Genomic DNA, 18,071 nt, shown 5'->3' on the forward strand with positions numbered 1-18,071 from the left:
GGATGGCCGAGAGCAGACACCATCTCCTCCACTGAACAGCCATGAATGAGCCCGTGCTGGGGATCGCCGTTCAGAGTAGCAGATCTCGGCATGCGATGCAAATGGCATGTGCTGAAGACTGTTGTGGAGGGTGGCAGCAAACAGCCATCTATAAAGATCTATACAGATCTTCCACCCCCTACTTTCTCAACCACCACCATCACCAACATATACAAAAATGGACCCAATATCGCCCGTCTTGCCAGCCTCGCCCATTTTGTCCGAAGAAAGCCCCGACGATGCGTCGACCTGGCCCACAACGCCGTCATCCAGCCCGTTGTTCGCGAGCACCCCCAAACTCGACAACCTGATCGCTCCCTGTTCGCTCTCAACTCCCAAGACCAGCATCACAAATGTCTGCGTGATTGGCGCCGGCTACGTCGGTAAGAGCATCACCCTCTCCATATGATGCCCGAGTTCTACCTCTAACGCGACCAGGGGGCCCAACCGCCGCAGTACTCGCGCTGCACAACCCAGCCATCACAGTCAACGTCGTCGACCGCGACCCAGGCCGCATCGCAAAATGGCAGTCGCCGCATCTGCCTGTCCACGAACCCGGTCTGGACTGCGTCGTCCGCGTAGCGCGCGACGGCGCCGTCGTCACGGATGAAGCCACACCGCACGACGGGGAGCACCAGCGCCAGCGCGCCCCCAACCTGCAGTTCACCTGCAACGCCGCCGCCAGCATCGCCCGCGCCGACATGATCTTCCTCGCCGTCAACACGCCCACCAAGACCTTTGGCGTGGGCGCCGGCCGCGCCACCGACATGACAGCCGTGGACGACGCCGTCTGCGACATCGCGCAGCACGCCGCCGCCGGCGCCATCATCGTCGAGAAGAGCACCGTGCCGTGTGGGACGGCGCAGCGCATTCGCCAGACCGTATGTCCCCCCTCCCCCCATTTCAACCACCGATACCATGCAATAGCTAACGCGAGCAGCTCGCCACACTCCGCCCGCACACTCCCTTCGAAGTCCTCTCCAACCCGGAGTTCCTCTCCGAAGGCTCCGCCATCGCCAACCTGTCCACGCCCGACCGCGTGCTGATCGGATGCGCCGACACGCCCGCCGGCCGCCACGCCGCCACGCTCCTGGGCGACCTCTACGCGGCCTGGGTGCCACGGACGCGCATCCTCGCCGTCAACGCCTGGTCGGCGGAGCTGGGCAAGCTGGTCGCGAACGCGATGCTGGCGCAGCGCATCAGCAGCATCAACGCGGTGGCGGCGATTTGCGAGCGCACGGGGGCAGCGGTCGACGAGGTCGCGCGCGCCGTCGGCATGGACGCCCGGCTGGGCGCGCACTTTCTCCGCGCGGGCGTCGGCTTCGGCGGCTCGTGCTTCCGCAAGGACATCGCCAGTCTGGCGTACCTGGCCGAGTCGCTGGGGCTGCTGGACGTCGCCGCGTACTGGGGCCAGGTGCTGGACATGAACGAGGCGGTGCGGCGGCGGTTTGCGCGCCGCGTGGTGGAGCGGTTTGATGGGAACCTGGGCGGGCGCAAGATCGCCGTGCTTGGGTTCGCGTTCAAGAAGGATACCGCTGATACGCGCGAGTCGCCGGCGCTCGAGGTGATCCGGCAGCTGCTGGAGGAGCGGCCGGAGGAGATTGCCGTGTTTGATCCATGCTGCGACGAGGATGATGTCGTGCGGGAGCTGCAGTGTGCGCGGCTGCCGGGTCTGCGGCGTGTGCGCGTGCTGGCCGACCCGTATGTGGCGTGCGCGCAGGCGCATGCCGTGCTGGTGTTGACAGATTCTGCGCAGTTCCGGAATACGCCGGTGGGCACTGGGTCCGTGGAGGAGGGTGTGTTGGATGATGCTGAGGTTTGGGGCGCGCATGGAGTGCAGTATCGGCTGGCGCCGCGGGCGGCCTGTCCGCAGGACTGCGCGCCATGTCGGACGAGCCAGCCGGCGGCGACGGAGCCGCTGGAGTGGGCGCGCGTGGCGTATCATCTCAAGGAACCCAAGTGGGTGTTTGATGGACGGGGGTTCCTGGATGCGACGGAGATGGAACGGTTGGGGCTTCGCTTGGTGACGGTGGGCAGGCAGTGAGGGCGATATACATGCAAGATACCCAGTGAGAGCACATTATATTCGGATAGACGTAATATATAATCATATCAAGACATGAACACGGTCTCCTACAACGACGCCTCGAACTTCCCCTCGATCTCCTCCACCTTCGCCACGGCCCGCCGATAGCCCTCCTGCTTCTCCAGCGTCTCGACATACGCCGCCAGCCGCGGGTACTTGTCTCCGAGGGGGATGCGCATGGCGGCGGCGATGACGGGGAAGCTCATCATGATGTCGGCGGCAGTCAGCTGGCTGCCGCAGATGAACGGGCCGCCGTCCGGCGCCGACTGCAGACGTTCTTCGAGGAAGTCAAAGTTGGCGAAGACGTTGCGATGCAGGAAGGCGGATTCGACCTTGGAGGCGACGAGGCGGGGGATGGGCTTGATGAAGAAGGGGACGGGGGCATTTTTCACGCCTGTCTCGTTAGCGTTGCACACTCCCTCACATCGACTCGTCGTAGGCAAACGTACTGTCCATGACTAGCTGCATGACGAGGAACGGCATCAAGGTGCCCTCGGCATAGTGCATGAAATAGCGATATCGCATCCATTCCTCCGTCTCGGCGCCAATCTGACCCTCCTGGCCGTCCGGATAGCGACGGGGAACGAGCTTGTCGCCGCCAAAATGGTCGCACAGGTACTCGACGATGGCGGCCGACTCGGCCAGCACGAGCGGCTTGGCGGTGTTGGGGGTTTCGATCGTGAGCACAGGAGATTTGCCGAGCGGGTGAATCTTTTTGAGCTCTGGCGGCGCCATCATGGTCTCGGGGTGGCGCTTGAAGGTCTTCAAGCTGTACTCGAGGCCGAGTTCCTCGAGGAGCCAGCAGATGCGCTGGGAGCGGGACTTTTCGAGCCTGGGGCAATTAGCGAGGATTGGCAAATCTATGAAATGGGAGGAAATACCAGTAAAGGGTGATCTTAGCGCCTTGGTTCGTCATGATGTCGAGTGTGATTTGGTGGGAGAGAATGGCGGATGAGGTCCAGTTTATAGGACTGATACTGATCGGAGGTGGAAGATCAACCTCGGATGTTGCCTGTGAAATGATGCCGATCGGAGCAACCACTGGCCGCGCGGAGGGATTGTTCCCCCGTCGTCAACAGCTGTTGTCCGAACAGTGATTATTATTGTACTGTCATAGCAGCTCACTGATATTGAATCTTCATCAAGACAATGTTGAAGCAATCCTCATAGTTGCAGTGCATACTTGCAAAAAGGTATTCAGGATGACACCTTATCTAATCGATCGATCTAGCGCATATCGGGTCAATGAAATCATCACCTCTCGCAATGCATACCAAAAAGGGCATACATAGTGAAGGAGCGAACAACATACCTCTCAACATAGGGTGGACACAGGGCGAACAAAGGGATGGAATCGCGACACAGCGGCATCCAAGGGCGAAGCTTATGTCTAAAACCACGATGAAGGGATGAAACCCTTGCCATGAGCTCGCCACGTTGGCATCGCTGAATGCTCGACGCATTCTGTCCCACGTCTCTCGTCCAACGCTAAGTGCACCACCGCAGCCATGGTATGACGCCGCATCCAACCAGCACGTCCTGTGCTAATGTCCCATCCTGCAGACTACGATGGACCGTCCCGCGCGAACGGTCCCAATGGAGGTCCTCAACATGTCCCTCCAGCGGACCGGCTCTGCGTGTAAGCTCCTCACTCATCCCAGGGGCGATACCACTGACGCACCCGCAGCCGTGCGAGAAGCACTGAACATCCTGGGCATCCGGTGTTTCCACGGATTCGACCTGTGGCATACGTCCCCCGAGCTCTACGGCCTGTGGCTGGATGTCGTGCGTGCCAAGTTTCGCAGCGACAGTCACCCGCCCGAATACACAGGAAAAGGCGTGCACTGCCAGCGTGAAAGCTGGGACCGACTGCTGGGCGATTTTGGCGGCGCGTCCGACGCCCCATGCATTGCGTTTGCCGACGAGCTGCGTCTCGTGTACCCAGAAGCGAAAGTCATTCTGGTCGAGCGCGATCCTGATACCTGGCTGGAGAGCTTCATGGAGGTCATCGGCAATGAGCTCGGGGGCCCGACGCTCACATTGATGGCCTGGTGTGTCTGACAGCTGAATCTCCTCTCCCTGACGCCAGAGCATGCCAGTGTACTGACCCAAGTCCCTATCATAGGCTTGACCCGTGGCAGTTGGGTCCGCTCCTTAAGGTCGTCCGGATATCAATGCAGGGGCTGTTTGGGGGCCTGTCCAAAGAGCATTTCTGGGCGAACGCCGTCCGGGTGTACAGAGAGCACTACGCCCATGTCAAGGAAATCACGCCGCCGGAGCAATTGTTGGAGTATCGGCTCGGGAGTGGATGGGAGCCCCTGTGTGAATTCCTAGGCAAGCCCGTTCCCAACCAGCCATTCCCGCGACTGAACGAGCGGGGGGCGATCCGCAAAGGCACGATGTGGTACCTGCGACGGCATTTGATGAAGTTGGCGGGAGCGTGTTGTGTGGGAGTGGGTGTGCCAATGCTGGTCAGCTGGTGGGTGCGAGGGCGATACAGTGTATTGAGTAATTAGATAGCTGTCGAGTCGACATTTATTTACAGAGGACTGTAGAAGATGAATGAAGGCATTGGCCAATGGGGAAATGTGATGACTCAGCTCTCACGTGACCGCTCACTTCGACCAGATCCGGCCGACTTCGCGATATCATCACGGCGAACGTCAAACCACTCAGATCCCAATCGTGCCTCTCCGCAACCATGGCCGGTCCCAGCAAGTGTATGTCCACTACGCCCCCTTTGCGTGCTCTCTGTCGAGACTGACCCTCCCAGCCCTGGTCCTTGACCCGGCCCTGCAGAAATACTACGGTACGTCCCTCCATGCATCGAAGACAACGACCCGGAATAGAACACCCGGAGCACATGAACGGACGAGACGGCAAGAGCTCGGCTAATTGCTGCCTGCAGAACTCAACGCCAACCGCTACAAGTACTTTCGGTGGACCCCGCGTCATGCCTTCTTCTCCTTCATCTACATGGGCCTGATCCCCGGCGTGCTCGGATACATTGCCTACAAGACGGATGTATGTGTTATATTCTCTGCACGGCTTAGCCTGCCTTGCGTTGTCTGTCTTGCGCGCTATACTAACTGACTACCCAGGGGAAATACGAGTTCCGCGGAAAGCGAAAGGAAGACACCATCTCGGAGTACTAGGGGAGGAGCTCTGTATCTTAGCACGCAATATACCTGACTACCATTCAACGCCCCGTGCATCGTCTCGTAAGAGCCCAAGTAATCACGATCAATTAGCGGGTATCCCTCTGGACACAACTCCTAGCGTACACAATCCGTAACCCAGACAAGTAGACAAGCAGACGACAGACACAAGATCCCACCCCCAACCCTCAATACGGCGCCCACCCCCGTCGTCCCCTCGACCCCGATCCCCCCTCGGGCACTCGCTCGCCCCGTCTCCAATCCCCCGGCGGAATCCCGCGGTCACCACCGGGTCCCCCTCCTCCCCGTCCACCGCGGGGCCGCCCCCCAAAGCCCGCATCACGGAACGCGCGCATCCCCCCGCCAACACTCGCGCTGATTGCGCCCCTCCCCACCGTCAGCGGCGGCGCAACCGACCCATCCTCCAGCGGCGGCAGAATCGCACAGTCGATATAATCCCCAATGACGAAGCGCACATCCTGCAGGGTCTTATCGGCGTCGCCGCCCTGCATGCGCAGCGGGCCTCGGCCGGCGCCCTCATCCGCAGCGTCGACGGCGTCAGACCCCTCGCGCGGGCCGACCACCACACTGCCCATGTCCTTGCTGAGGTAGCGGCCGCGGCCGGTCGCGTCGGGCCCCAGCGTCGCGGCCGCCTTGGTGTCTGGGTAGATCAGGCGGAAGCACAGGCGCGTGCCGACGGCCGGGTCGGGGAGGAGGCTGGGCAGCGCGGATGTGAGCAGTTGCGAGAGCTCGCGCAGCGTGCACGACTGCCAGGTGTAGATTTGCAGGTGCTGTGCGGGGAGCGCAGCGGTAGATGTGGATTGTGCTTGTGTGCGGATGGCATTGGGACCGCTGACGGGGCCGCCGCCGGACGTGCTGGGAGAGAATGGGATGGCGAAGTCGGAGAGGTGGTGGAAGTTGTGCAGACGGTAGAAGAGCTTCAGGTGGAAGGGGGTCGTTGCCTGGCGGTCGATTGGTTTGGCCATGATTATGGATGTGGATAGATGGTGTTAAATTGGACTTATTAGATCATCGTAGACGGTTGTAGAAGAGAGGGAGTCGAGGGTAGAGAGTAGAGGATAGAGGTAGATGGTAGATGGTAGGTAGAGTAGAGCGGAATGTTGCAGAAGTGAAGGCGGAACAACAAGAATACTTCTTTCTTATCGATCCCGCTTCTCCGCCACCCCATCACTCCTTCACCCATCCCCCTCCGTGCAACTCCTTCGAACCCACCATGGACTTCGCAGCGTTAATGTCCAAGGAGATTTCCAAGGCGAAATCCTCCGCCAGTCCCACCCCCGATGAGAAAACGCCGCCCCCGGACAAGAAATACATGCGACGCGGCGAGCTCGAAGCCGCCCGCGTGGCCGCCTACAACGAAGAACAAGCCCGCATTCAGCGCGAACGCGAGGAGCGACTAGCCCAGAAACGCAAGCTGGAGGACGAAGAGGCCGAGCGGCGGCGCGAGCGCGAGGACAAGAAACGTCGCCTGGCGGAGGAATCACGCAAACGCCGCGAGGAGGAGGAGGCGGCGCGGGAGCGAGAGCGTCGCAAACGACTGGGCCTGCCCGAGCTGCCGCCACCCACCGCCACGGACGAATCGACAAAGGACGACGACGAGGAAGACGACATCCCTGAGGAGGAGCTGGTCGAGAAGCTGCGCGGGCTGGACGAGCCAGCGCGGCTGTTTGGCGAGACGCATCGCGGTCGGCTGCGCCGGTATCGACGGCTGGTGCAGCGGTCGCTGACGCCGCAGCCGAAGATGACCGATGGGCCGATCCCGACGACCCTGGAGCCCGTGCCGGAGGTCGAGATGAAAATCTCGACTACGCTGCCCAAGGACACCGACGGGCGGAAGTATCTGTTCCGCCAGCTGGCGTCGTACTTCAACATGGTCCTGGGGGAGTGGGAGGCTGCGCTGGCCCGTCGGGATGTCTCCGTCAAGCAGAGTCTGCAGGGCCGACAGGCTTACAATGCCATGGTGCAATCGCGGGAGAACCTGAAGCCGCTGTTTCGCAAGTTTGAAAAGGTGGATGTCGACGATGGCGTGTTGGAGCATATCGTCGAGATTGTCCACAAGGCCCAGTTGCGGAGATATGTCGACGCCAATGATGCCTATCTTCGGTTGAGTATTGGAAAAGCGTATGTATCCTGTCTTCTTCTCGTCTGTCTAGTCTTTTGCTAACTCTAGCAGTGCCTGGCCCATCGGTGTAACCATGGTTGGTATCCACGAGCGTTCGGCGCGAGAAAAGCTCCACCAGAGTGACCAACAGGCCCATATCCTCAGCGACGAGATCACCCGCAAGTATCTGCAGAGTATCAAACGGTGTCTGAGCTTTGCGCAGACGCGCTGGCCGCCGGATGACCAGCTGCAGATCATGGGCTAGTGGCCTGTAGCAATCCAATGTACTATAACGATGATGTCTATACCCTTACACCTGCATACTCTATCGAAGCATCCAGAATCAATCGTGCCGTTCTTCGAGCAATGCATTTTATACAATAATCCACACATACTTAGGTAGACATATACTCCGTACATCGCCATGCCAAGCCACAAGCAACAGAAGACACAACAGAGCCTCTTGCACCGTAACGTTTCAGGATCTATATTAATTGCAAATATCCTTCATATCAACCGAAATTGGACGTGGGCCGCGGCATCTTCTAATCGCCTTTCCAAATCCTGCGCGACGGATAACTCAGAACCGCCGTGCTGCTCTGACCGTCAAGCTGATCAGGCCGTCCAGCCATTCCTACCTACGGAGTTGGTCGTGTAACCCCCCTGGATCATACTTGCATCTATATTCTACAGACCTTTCTTCCCACAACCACCACTACCGGTGGCCCGCCTGGACCCACGCAATCAGGAGTTGTTGCTAACTGTGAGGAGTGGTATGTGGTCAAGGCGAATGACACTTGTGCGGATATCGCGAAGGAGTATTCCATCTCTCAAGCGCAATTCTACGCCTGGAATCCCGCCGTGGGAGGTACGTTATATGAATCAACGACGCTAATCTCCAACACAAGGTCCTTGTTGACAACTCCCGCCATGCAGCCGATTGTACCGACCTCGATGTCGAAGACGCGTACTGTGTCAAGCCCCCCACCACTATCAGCACGGTGACTACTTCCTCGACTTCTAGCGCGGTGACCTCGACTGGGACAACGATCACTCCGCCGGGTCCTACACAGGCGGGCATTCCAGCGAACTGTGACGCATATGCATTGACCCAGCCCGATGACGGGTGTCAGGCATTTGCCGACCGGAACAAGATCACACTGGAGAATCTTTGTGAGTTTAAGTGATATTTATTCGAGCCCCTCTCCGACTAACTGTTGCTGTGTTAAAGACAACTGGAACCCATTTCTCAACAATGACTGCGAGAAGTGAGTAAACTCTTCTGCTTCTCTCTGTTCTATTCTCGGTAGCTAATCCTTACCTCTCTTTAAAAGCTTCTGGGCCGAGGAGGCCTACTGCATCGGCGTCTCATCTTGATCTATATGGAGATCGTTTCTTAAAGTCCCTAGTGGTACTAGCTGGATCACAACTCTTAGCGTTCTCCCAAGTACCCCAAGTAGATCTTTGATCAGTGGCGACACCCCGCCTGGCTCACGATCCACGTGTTATATCGATCCATCTGACGCACTCGACAGAAAGATATAGATAGGTGGCGTGAGAATGTCTCCTAGGATATTAAATCTACAAGAGAATCGCATGAAATGCAGCAATAGACATCTGGTCAGTTTGATCAATTATTGCACAACTCAACAATGAGATCCCCTCCCGTATGTTCAAAAGCAACTTTCTTCCACAGATCCAAAACCTCGTCGCTGGGCTGGAATCCGTGGAAGTCAGACCAAGTCGCCTTAGCCTCCCCTTTCGACGTATATCTAAACCAATTATGACCTGGTCCCGTTTGCGTTTCCATTTTCATAAGCTCTAATCGGGGCATCTGCAGCGCCGCTTGTCCAACAGCCATATAGAGATCATTAAACAGATCCGATACGCCGACTTCCCGGAAGTACTTACCGCTGCGGTCCTCGAGAGGCGTTCGTACATACTCTGGGAAGTCCCCATCTGGATCGGAATCCGCAGACTCGAAATCGTCGTTTTCATCGCGGTCTGGACGATCGGTGAAAAGCCACTTTCCCGACGGGGTCACGGGTGTGTATCTAATAATTATAGTAGTAAGGTCTGGCCACGACGGAAGTGGGCGTTTGCTAGGGTCTAATGGCCAGAAAAGATCGGTTCCGATTGTTGTCTCGTAAAGACAGAGAGTCACCAGCTGCTGAGAGAATTCCCGTAGACCAGAACTTAGAGGGTCTGTATTATTCCATGTAATATCATCCGGAGGAAAGTCGTGATTTCCAGGGGGTTCATAATTAAAATGTAGGTTGAAATTCTTTACTGTCAGCGGTATGAGGTTAAGATAGGCCGCGAATTCTATAGAGATTATTAGTTGATTCTCTGAGGACTATTTGTAAATTGATAATATATACCGTTTCGGTTGCGTTTTCTTAGAGCCTTGTCTCGTTTGCAGGTGTCATTCAATAAAAGATTAAAAGTATGAAGACGAGGGAATCGAGAGGCTAGACGGGCGCACGAAGCCGCGTCAATTTGCCGTCTGTCGGATAAAGCCTCGACCTTAAGAGTACGCACCAACCCAAGTGGCTGTACCTGGCTCTCAAACCGATCGTCAAGACAGAGATAATTTCTTTCAAATCGGAGGTTTAAAAGATCCGTGGTGCGGTCGGCACGCGCCGCCTTTTTCCGCCGTAGTCTGTTTGGACACGCAACCAGGTCATCAAGGGACTGGGCTTGGATAGAGAGGGAGATCCCCGGGTGGCTGGAAGGCCATCTAGCAAGAATTCGAAGTATTGACTGGAGCGCTCGGGAGAAGATCTGATTATTACGGCCATGTTCCGCTTCTGTCTCGAAGTGGGCTCGCGCAGATTCGTCGTATGGCTCTAATCCCACAACTAGCTCGATGTGGAATGGTTGAAGCCAGAGGATGGCTTCGACGTTATGGAACCAGGTACGGTCAGGTGATGGAGAGCATCCATGCTACCTATTAAGGGCCAAATTGTTTGGTTCAGTAGGCCTAGCGTCCATAATACTAGGGAATCCCTAATACTATACTCAGTACTAAACCACTTCTAGCAGAGGCCAATATCCTATCTAGCATCTATCCATGCAATACACGCAGGTATATACATCCGCATATATAGAACAATGTCCATACAAATGTCTCCGTCAATCGTGAACCGTCATCTCCATATCTTCATAAGCGTCGTCCATATAGTACCAAGCAGTCCCAGATCCCCAGGCTTCTCAGGATCCGAGGACTCTATCTCGGAATTGGCTCTTTTGCGAACCGCCGGTTCAGGATATACATCATGCCCATCGATGCCATGCATCACACCGACAGTGGGAGGCGTCGCTACCGGTGTCGGCCGCACCGTATCTACCCCCGAGTGCGTGTTCACCAGCTTGCCTGCCGCCTGCACACAACTGCCATAGGAAAACCGAATGAGCGAGTCGCCCGTCAAGCTACCGATGATGAACACATCCGGGGCCACTTCCACATTGTCTAGGGCTTTGTTGCGCAGCGTCTGGCCAGTGATGGTGGGATCTATCTCAGTCCCCGTGTCTTTCCGGCCCAGCACCTCTGCGAGAAGGGGGTGATCCAGATAACCCAGCGAGCCCCGCCGACCGGTGGCGTACACCATGCCCCGAACTGTACGGTCGAAGGTCGTCCCATCGCTCCGACGGAACGTCACCGTTGCCGAGTCCCCGTGCATGTCCACCCGGATGATCTCGGTATTGGGGAGGCCTTCGTACAGCTGGTCCCACGGTCGGCTCTCCAGGAAGGATGTGGACATGGCGCGCTTCATTTTGACCGGGCGTTTGTTTGGTTTACTCGGCTCGGCGGCGAGTGCGGCCCGTTTCATGAGACGATATACCCCGGCATATTCTGGGTAAGCCTGCTGGTGACAACCGCGCAGCGGCGACGGGCGGTTCTCGGGATCCCATTTAAATACATGGATGATTTTCTGGTCGCGCGGAGCGGAGATGATCACATCGGCTGCTGAGAAGCCTGAGCCGATGACTAAGAACGGCTGGTCAGGGGTGGGCTGCATCGCAGCCAGCGGCTGCAGCATGGGGCGCGGCTGGATGACCTCACTGAAGATCCCGCTCGCGAGGACCAGATGCTTGCAATGGATGCGATGTGAATGAATGAAGAACCCGGTCTCGGTCCGCGAAATGCCCCTCAAGGTTTCGTGTGATCGGAACACATCGTCGATGTGCACCGCCTTGGGATACTCGCGGAAGTAATCCGCCGTCTCCTGCCGACTGGGCCGTGTGAAAGCAGGCAATTCCCTGCCCGTGGTGCGCCGGTAGTGCGTGGCGAAGGAGTACCCCGGCAAAGACAGCATGGACGCATAGCTGAGGGTCTGGATGTCCCAGCTGGCCGGCATCGGGTTCTCGGTCCATTGACCGCCGGGATGGGCAGCATTTCCGAAGACAAGGTGTGGTACGGCTTTGTGCGGAAGGTACCGCCATTCCACGTTGCTTGTGCAACCCAGCTCCTCCACATCGACGCTGGGCCGCACGAGGGTATCCATCAAGACATTGACGGGGAGGGCTTGTGTGGAGTAGGACAGCCGCGAGGCGGCAAAATGCTCGGTCAGGAGAGGGACATTGACATCCAGCAATTGCGGGGCATCCTTCAATTTGGCGTGGAGGAGGGGATCAGGATGCGGCGGGTGGGCGGAATAAAACGGGAGATGGCCATGGAGGATGAAGGAGAGGATCATGGCGGAGGGGCCATTCCCTGTGAGATGGTAATTAATATTCTGCTTAACATCGTCCCGGCCTGTTAGACGGCGGCGATGGCGACATACCGATGATGATGGTGTCAGTTTCCATGATTGAAGGCATAGGATGAGCCTCCGGCCGCCCAGTCAGCGCGGGGCATGCTGGACGGTCCATGCGATAAGAGATGGTCTCACAGGGATGCCAATCTAACGAGAACGGACACAACCTTCCAGTGAAGGGGAGCCATGGAGAAGCTGAATCATGGAGGATGAGGTTGCACCGATGTTCTCAATAGTTGATCAGATACGAGGAAGAAGATCGTGGGCGAGCAGAAGAGGGGCGGTTCTTCCGGAAACAGCAATGGCTGACAAAAGGCCCAGGGAGCTTAATAATTGATCTAGATTAGCCTGGTTTCTGGAGAATGTGGAGGATGAGGCAACACGAGGGGGAGGCTCACCATCATCATCATTATCATGATCGTCATGCTCAGCAGCAAACAACCCCATTCATTGACGTTGCGGCAGGGGATCATCCATGGCACTGTCGTCCCGGTGAAGTCATCTCGTCGTTTGCTTCATGATCGATTCTGGCTGACCGTCGAGACTCGAGAGCGGAAAACAGTGGGAAAGTGGGGAGATGATGTAACTAAACACTTCCGCATAGCTGACTCATCCATGCATATCAAGCACACCCTGGGCCTGCGTTGGTTCTATAGAGGGAAAAACAACCTCCAAGCCATAGAGAACTGTAGGCATAGTGGTTGATGATGAGCCGGTACAGTCTGTTTTGGTTGGTCACATCTACGCAGGTCATACGCCTCTGAGTGACACCGTCTGAGACCTTCATGAGGCTGTCCTTTGGCTGGATCGTCAAAGTAGGCTCCAGTCATGCTTGCCGTACTGATATGGAAGGCTATGCCGTCCATATGGAACACAAATGCTGTATGGGCCCGAGTATAGGTGCACACAATGAGCCCCTGCGGTAGGCTGAGTGAAATTTCGAGGGCAAGACTGAGATTGCCTCCTTGCGAGACAGAAAATATGCTAAGAAGGTCCAGGATGCTTTCTGCATGCCCTCACTTGGTGAACATTTAGACCCCAGATCCTAGAGAAGGGGAAATATTTGGACTAGTGTGACTCTGTCAAAGCACAATGGTGGTGTAACTAGAAACACCGGGGTATTTGGTGAGCAGCTACTGGACCCGGAGACATTCAAGGGAATGTTGTAAATGAGCGCGTTCCTGGATTTCCGTGTGCGATGCTGATAACATTGCAGCACTCATATGGATATCAATAGACTCGTACAAACCATCGGTCAGTTTTTTGGATCAACTGAAGCCTGTTTCCGCCAGAGCACGTCAATATAAGGTCACTCTCCGAGCACTATATTCACGTCGGTAGAACCGCTCAGAGCAAGTCTTCTTCGAAGCTTTGTATTCCTGCAAAAGATATACTACTCATCAGCTACAAACCAGGTAGCTCTCGTCATGAAGGCACTTACAATCCTGACGCCCCTGTACCTCTGCAGCTCAGTCTTAGGAGCATGGGAGTGGTGTAATAACAACACCACAGTACGTATCTCATTCCCTGTATCCAAGAGCAATGATTCTCAAAGTCTACAGTGCTTCTCAGTCAATGACTGTATCAATGTTAAAGGCGGGAACTGTACCACAACGGACCCTAGAAAGGCGCGTCTCCCCCAGAAATAGCGATTCCACTGACCATCGCTAGGTGCATTGCGGAACACTCCTTTGGCCTCACTCTTGCTGGCAGGTGGGTATATAGCCCTCTGGCTTTTCATCTAGACTCACGTTTTGTAGGATATATAGAACTGAGGGGCTCTGATAGTTGGAACAGGCAAGCTCGGAGCATAGCAATTTTTATGATGTCAGCAGCAATGAACACATGATACGGTTCTCAGAGCTCCATGACTGGCAGTTATGTAGATATAAGGCGTATACGAGAGGCTCTGCTTTACTTTCCCGACCAGGGTGGCACACAGTGATGTGCTGATTCGTCTGAAGGCCAGGGTCGTAACTGACACTGACGACGGCAACCCTATAGTTCCAATTCCTCCTCTCCGGAGAGGAGAAGCATTTGATAGTGAAGCCACGTCATTGACTTCAACGGTGGCTGTCGCTGTGTTGACGAAGATGATGCTGAGAAGGATGGGAAATGCGAGATGGCCGTGGCCGATATGGTTAGGGTCCTGAGCAAAGGCCGTGACGGAGGTGAGACATGAACTGGTTGTGCGGAGTCGGCTTGATCTCTACAACGGTTTGATTCGGCTAATATGTCACTTCTCAACGCTTCTGGTGGGCCTACTTGTCTATTTAACTTTCCTCGCCTCGTATAAGTTGTATGGCTCGGGGCTTGCGGACTATGGCTTCGTATCCCCTTCGTTTAACACGCAGCTCTGGTGATATTGACGGATTTCTTAATGGACACCCGCGCTTCTGAGATGCAGCTACGTGAATGCGCCTAGACGTAAAAGATGGTTTGATAATCTTCTGGTGATGATTACCAATCTGCAGTCAATGGGGAGGCACAGGTTGGTCTATATAACTAGTAAGTACTGATGTCCCCTTCGCCTCGAGGAGAGATGCGAATCCCAGAGACTCAGACATCCTCAATCTAATTACCTTCAGCAGCATCCTTTGGCCTTTAAAATGTCCCGACAGATCAGGAACGTCGTTATCGCAGGGGTAGTTTGAACTTCTGATCGTAATCACTCCACGTGCCAAAGAGATGTCACTAATTCGTGATCTCAGGCCACCGGAAGCCTTGGATCGCATATCCTGACCGCATTGCTGAGCCACGGCGGCTTCAATATCACCGTCTTAACACGAAAGACCGGCGCCACTTTCCCTGCTGGCGTCACGGCCAAGGCGGTAGATTTCAGCTCTCCCGCGGCATTAGGTCTTGCTCTTGAGGGTCAGGACGCCGTGGTAGACGCACTTTCAAGTCCCGACCCTACCGTTTCCATCGGCTTGATCGATGCCGCGGTCACTGCAGGAGTCTATCGCTACGTCGCCCCAGAGTTCAGCACCGATCCTAAGGACGACAAGACACGGTCACTGCCCGTCTTCCGCGGCAAGGCGCAGATCTACGATCATCTCCAGAAGGTCGCCAATGATCAGAAGATCACCTGGACTGCTATCTCGAATGGTGCCTTTTTGGACTGGTGTCTGCGAACAGGCTTTTTGAATATTGACCTTGTCAACAAGAAGATTGTGCTCATGAACGATGGTACCCGCGTCTTCCCTTTGACCTGTCTTCCCGCCGTTGGTACAGCCGTTGCCAATGCTCTGGCCCAATCCGAGAAAACGAGGAACATGAATTGTTTCATCTACGGCGTCCAGAAGAGTCAAAAGGAGATTTCTGACCTGGCAAAGGAGGTTCTGGGTGCCGAGGGCTGGGAGATAAAGAGCCAGGATATGAACGAGGCCTTTCAAGGAGCTCTATCTGCCATAAGCTCCGGAGACTACAGCTGGACGGTCCTGGGAGACTTGATCCGGTACTCGATCGCAACTCCGGGCTATAGTGGGCTATTTGAGCAGAACCACAATGACCTTCTGGGCGTTCGACCCATGAGCGATGAGCAGGTCAAGGCGTTGATCAAGGAGATCTCTGATGAGCTGAAGCCTGGTCCACAATGAGTAGCAATTAGAAGACAGAGAGGAGTATATGACAATGGACGTTGTATCTGCAGGCGAGCCTCTACTCTGTAGGCCAGTCGTCACATAATCCTTGTTGCCTCCTAGCGCTAACGGATTAGAAAGCGATATACTACGTGTGCTTTCTCGTACCGGTAACAATTTCGGGGGAGTCGATTCAGCAAAATACCCTGGCTCATTCACCCCAGGAATGTGTTTGGCTGGACATCGTCGTTAATTGTTGTACGTATAGACTCAAACAGAGCCTATATGCTCTGTTCGGGTGTATCGGGGAAAAGACGGATCGCCATTTCCACTGTAGACGGATATCCCCATGTCCCCGCCGGGCGGCAGTCGGGGATGCCGGGAAGAGACAATAAGGCCGAATATAAATACTCAAATACTCCATGGAGTTTGCAACACCTGGAACTCCCATATGGTTCAGTTCATATACTCTGCTTGCTTTTCTTAACTCTCACAGCCATGGCAGCTCGGCTTACCTCCTCCTTCCCCAATCTCCCCCAGTTCTCGGGGTTCCAGAAGCCCTGCCGACTGGAGGGCGAAATCCAAGCGCTGCAAATACACGGGGAGATTCCGGCTGATATCAATGGGACCTTCTATCGTGTGATGCCCGATCCTCAAATGCCTCCATTCGTAGAGAATGACTCGGTATGGATATGCTGGTGCCTATCCTGAAAGGCTGCAACATGCTAATACGTGGAGATAGTGGTTTAACGGAGACGGCAACATCACTGCCTTTGAAATCAGCAATGGCTCCGTCTCCTTTCGACAACGCTATGTGAGAACGGAAAAGTTCGTGCGCGAGCGTTACGCGCAGCGTGCCTTGATCGGTCAGTTGTCATCATATAGCTAAGACCTAACCATCAACTGAACTGACCTGATGTCCAGGGAAATATCGCAATAAATTCACCGATGCCGTGGAGTTCAAAGTTCGATCCACCGCAAACACAAACGTAGTCTATTTCAATGGCCAACTACTGGCTCTCAAAGAAGATTCACCTCCCTACGCCTTGGACCCTGTCTCTTTGGAGACAAAGGGGTTGTATGATTTCAACGGACAGCTACCGAGTGTGACATTCACGGCGCATCCCAAGTTCGATCCGGCGACGGGTGAGATGATCTGCTTTGGATATGAAGCCAAAGGAGACGGAACGCCAGATGTCTGCTACTATAATGTCACACCGGACGGCAGATTCACGGAGGTCGTTTGGCTCGTTGCGCCCGTTGTTGGCATGATTCATGATTTGGCCGTCACCGAGAATTGGGTGCGTTTTTCTAGGGGGTTTCCCTAACTCCTTGTAATGACTGACGGTGCAATAGGTCCTCTTCCCTATTATCCCCCAGCTCTGCGATATCGAGAGGCTGAAACAAGGTGGAGATCATTGGCAATGGAGTCCCGAAACGCCGTTCTATGTCGGAGTCCTTCCTCGACGAGGTGCAAAGCCGTCCGACGTAAAGGTATCTACCATTCCATATCAAGACCTCCGACCTATACTTACTTTGATCTGCAGTGGTTCCGATACAAGAACTGTTTCCCCAGTCACACCGCCAATGCCTACGAAGACGAAAGTGGAAACCTCATCTTCGATCTCGGGCTGAGCGAGAAGAATGTGTTCTTTTGGTGGCCAGATGCCGAGGGCAATGCGCCTGAGCCCAGTTCCATTCTATCCCAACTGGTCCGATTCACGATCAACCCGCGGTCTAATGATCTGGATATCCCCGCCCCGACGCTCATCCAAAAAGACAACTCCGATTTCTATCGCATTGACGATCGCTTTGCCACCCAGCGTTACCGCCATTGTTTCTGTAACTTGATGGATCCAGCGCTGGGCACCGATTTCGCAGCCATTGAGCCGAAACTGGGTGGTGGCTACCCGCTCTATAATGCTCTTGCTCATGTGGACGTCACAACCGGCTCAACAGAGGTCTACTTCCCGGGCAAGACTCACATGGTACAGGAACCGGTCTTTATCCCCCGTGAGGGTTCAACCACGGAAGGCGATGGCTATGTGCTGTTTTTAGTCAACAACTATGATACAATGTCGAGTGAGCTGCATTTGGTGGACACCAAGGACTTTTCCAAAGCCAAGGCTGTCGTTCTTCTTCCTGTACGCTTACGCCATGGCTTGCACGGAAGTTGGGTGGATGCACGGGACATGGCGCAGTGAGCTGGAAGAATTTCAGTCGGTGGATGAAGGACAGATGGCGCAGCGGCAACCAGGGGTGACGCTGGTTTTCTTCATTTGTTACTGAGGAACGAAATTGTATCTCACAAACGCGTCGAAATAT

General features: G+C 55.3%; 8 protein-coding genes across 8 annotated transcripts; 6 read left to right on the forward strand and 2 right to left on the reverse strand.

The window, feature by feature from the left end:
* Window positions 1–740: 740 nt before the first annotated feature.
* Window positions 741–2,010, forward strand: ugd1 (UDP-glucose dehydrogenase; the record flags this gene model as incomplete). The annotated part of the gene is made up of 3 exons (XM_001214270.1): window positions 741–920; window positions 980–1,740; window positions 1,875–2,010. 3 exons carry the CDS (start codon window positions 741–743, stop codon window positions 2,008–2,010), a joined length of 1,077 nt encoding a protein of 358 aa, XP_001214270.1.
* Window positions 2,011–2,172: 162 nt separating this feature from the next.
* On the reverse strand, window positions 2,173–3,041 carry ATEG_05093 (glutathione S-transferase; the record flags this gene model as incomplete). Its single annotated transcript, XM_001214271.1, has 3 exons — window positions 2,173–2,519; window positions 2,575–2,957; window positions 3,007–3,041. The coding sequence occupies 3 exons, from the start codon at window positions 3,039–3,041 to the stop codon at window positions 2,173–2,175; spliced, it is 765 nt and encodes a 254-aa protein (XP_001214271.1).
* Window positions 3,042–3,736: 695 nt separating this feature from the next.
* On the forward strand, window positions 3,737–5,280 carry ATEG_05094 (uncharacterized protein; the record flags this gene model as incomplete). Its single annotated transcript, XM_001214272.1, has 5 exons — window positions 3,737–4,176; window positions 4,251–4,608; window positions 4,754–4,934; window positions 5,034–5,149; window positions 5,227–5,280. The coding sequence occupies 5 exons, from the start codon at window positions 3,737–3,739 to the stop codon at window positions 5,278–5,280; spliced, it is 1,149 nt and encodes a 382-aa protein (XP_001214272.1).
* Window positions 5,281–6,517: 1,237 nt separating this feature from the next.
* Window positions 6,518–7,670, forward strand: ATEG_05095 (mRNA splicing protein PRP18; the record flags this gene model as incomplete). The annotated part of the gene is made up of 2 exons (XM_001214273.1): window positions 6,518–7,425; window positions 7,478–7,670. 2 exons carry the CDS (start codon window positions 6,518–6,520, stop codon window positions 7,668–7,670), a joined length of 1,101 nt encoding a protein of 366 aa, XP_001214273.1.
* Window positions 7,671–8,195: 525 nt separating this feature from the next.
* ATEG_05096 (uncharacterized protein) lies at window positions 8,196–8,782 on the forward strand (the record flags this gene model as incomplete). The annotated part of the gene is made up of 4 exons (XM_001214274.1): window positions 8,196–8,273; window positions 8,314–8,578; window positions 8,637–8,673; window positions 8,740–8,782. The coding sequence occupies 4 exons, from the start codon at window positions 8,196–8,198 to the stop codon at window positions 8,780–8,782; spliced, it is 423 nt and encodes a 140-aa protein (XP_001214274.1).
* Window positions 8,783–10,554: 1,772 nt separating this feature from the next.
* Window positions 10,555–12,217, reverse strand: ATEG_05097 (uncharacterized protein; the record flags this gene model as incomplete). The annotated part of the gene is made up of 2 exons (XM_001214275.1): window positions 10,555–12,122; window positions 12,193–12,217. 2 exons carry the CDS (start codon window positions 12,215–12,217, stop codon window positions 10,555–10,557), a joined length of 1,593 nt encoding a protein of 530 aa, XP_001214275.1.
* A 2,557-nt stretch (window positions 12,218–14,774) lies between these two features.
* On the forward strand, window positions 14,775–15,764 carry ATEG_05098 (aromatic alcohol reductase; the record flags this gene model as incomplete). Its single annotated transcript, XM_001214276.1, has 2 exons — window positions 14,775–14,810; window positions 14,877–15,764. 2 exons carry the CDS (start codon window positions 14,775–14,777, stop codon window positions 15,762–15,764), a joined length of 924 nt encoding a protein of 307 aa, XP_001214276.1.
* A 480-nt stretch (window positions 15,765–16,244) lies between these two features.
* On the forward strand, window positions 16,245–17,950 carry ATEG_05099 (carotenoid oxygenase family protein; the record flags this gene model as incomplete). The annotated part of the gene is made up of 5 exons (XM_001214277.1): window positions 16,245–16,430; window positions 16,489–16,612; window positions 16,671–17,047; window positions 17,103–17,240; window positions 17,294–17,950. 5 exons carry the CDS (start codon window positions 16,245–16,247, stop codon window positions 17,948–17,950), a joined length of 1,482 nt encoding a protein of 493 aa, XP_001214277.1.
* Between the last annotated feature and the right edge of the window lie 121 nt (window positions 17,951–18,071).

The sequence above is a fragment of the Aspergillus terreus genome, genomic scaffold (genome assembly GCF_000149615.1).
Source record: "Aspergillus terreus NIH2624 scaffold_7 genomic scaffold, whole genome shotgun sequence".
Classification (NCBI taxonomy): domain Eukaryota; kingdom Fungi; phylum Ascomycota; class Eurotiomycetes; order Eurotiales; family Aspergillaceae; genus Aspergillus; species Aspergillus terreus.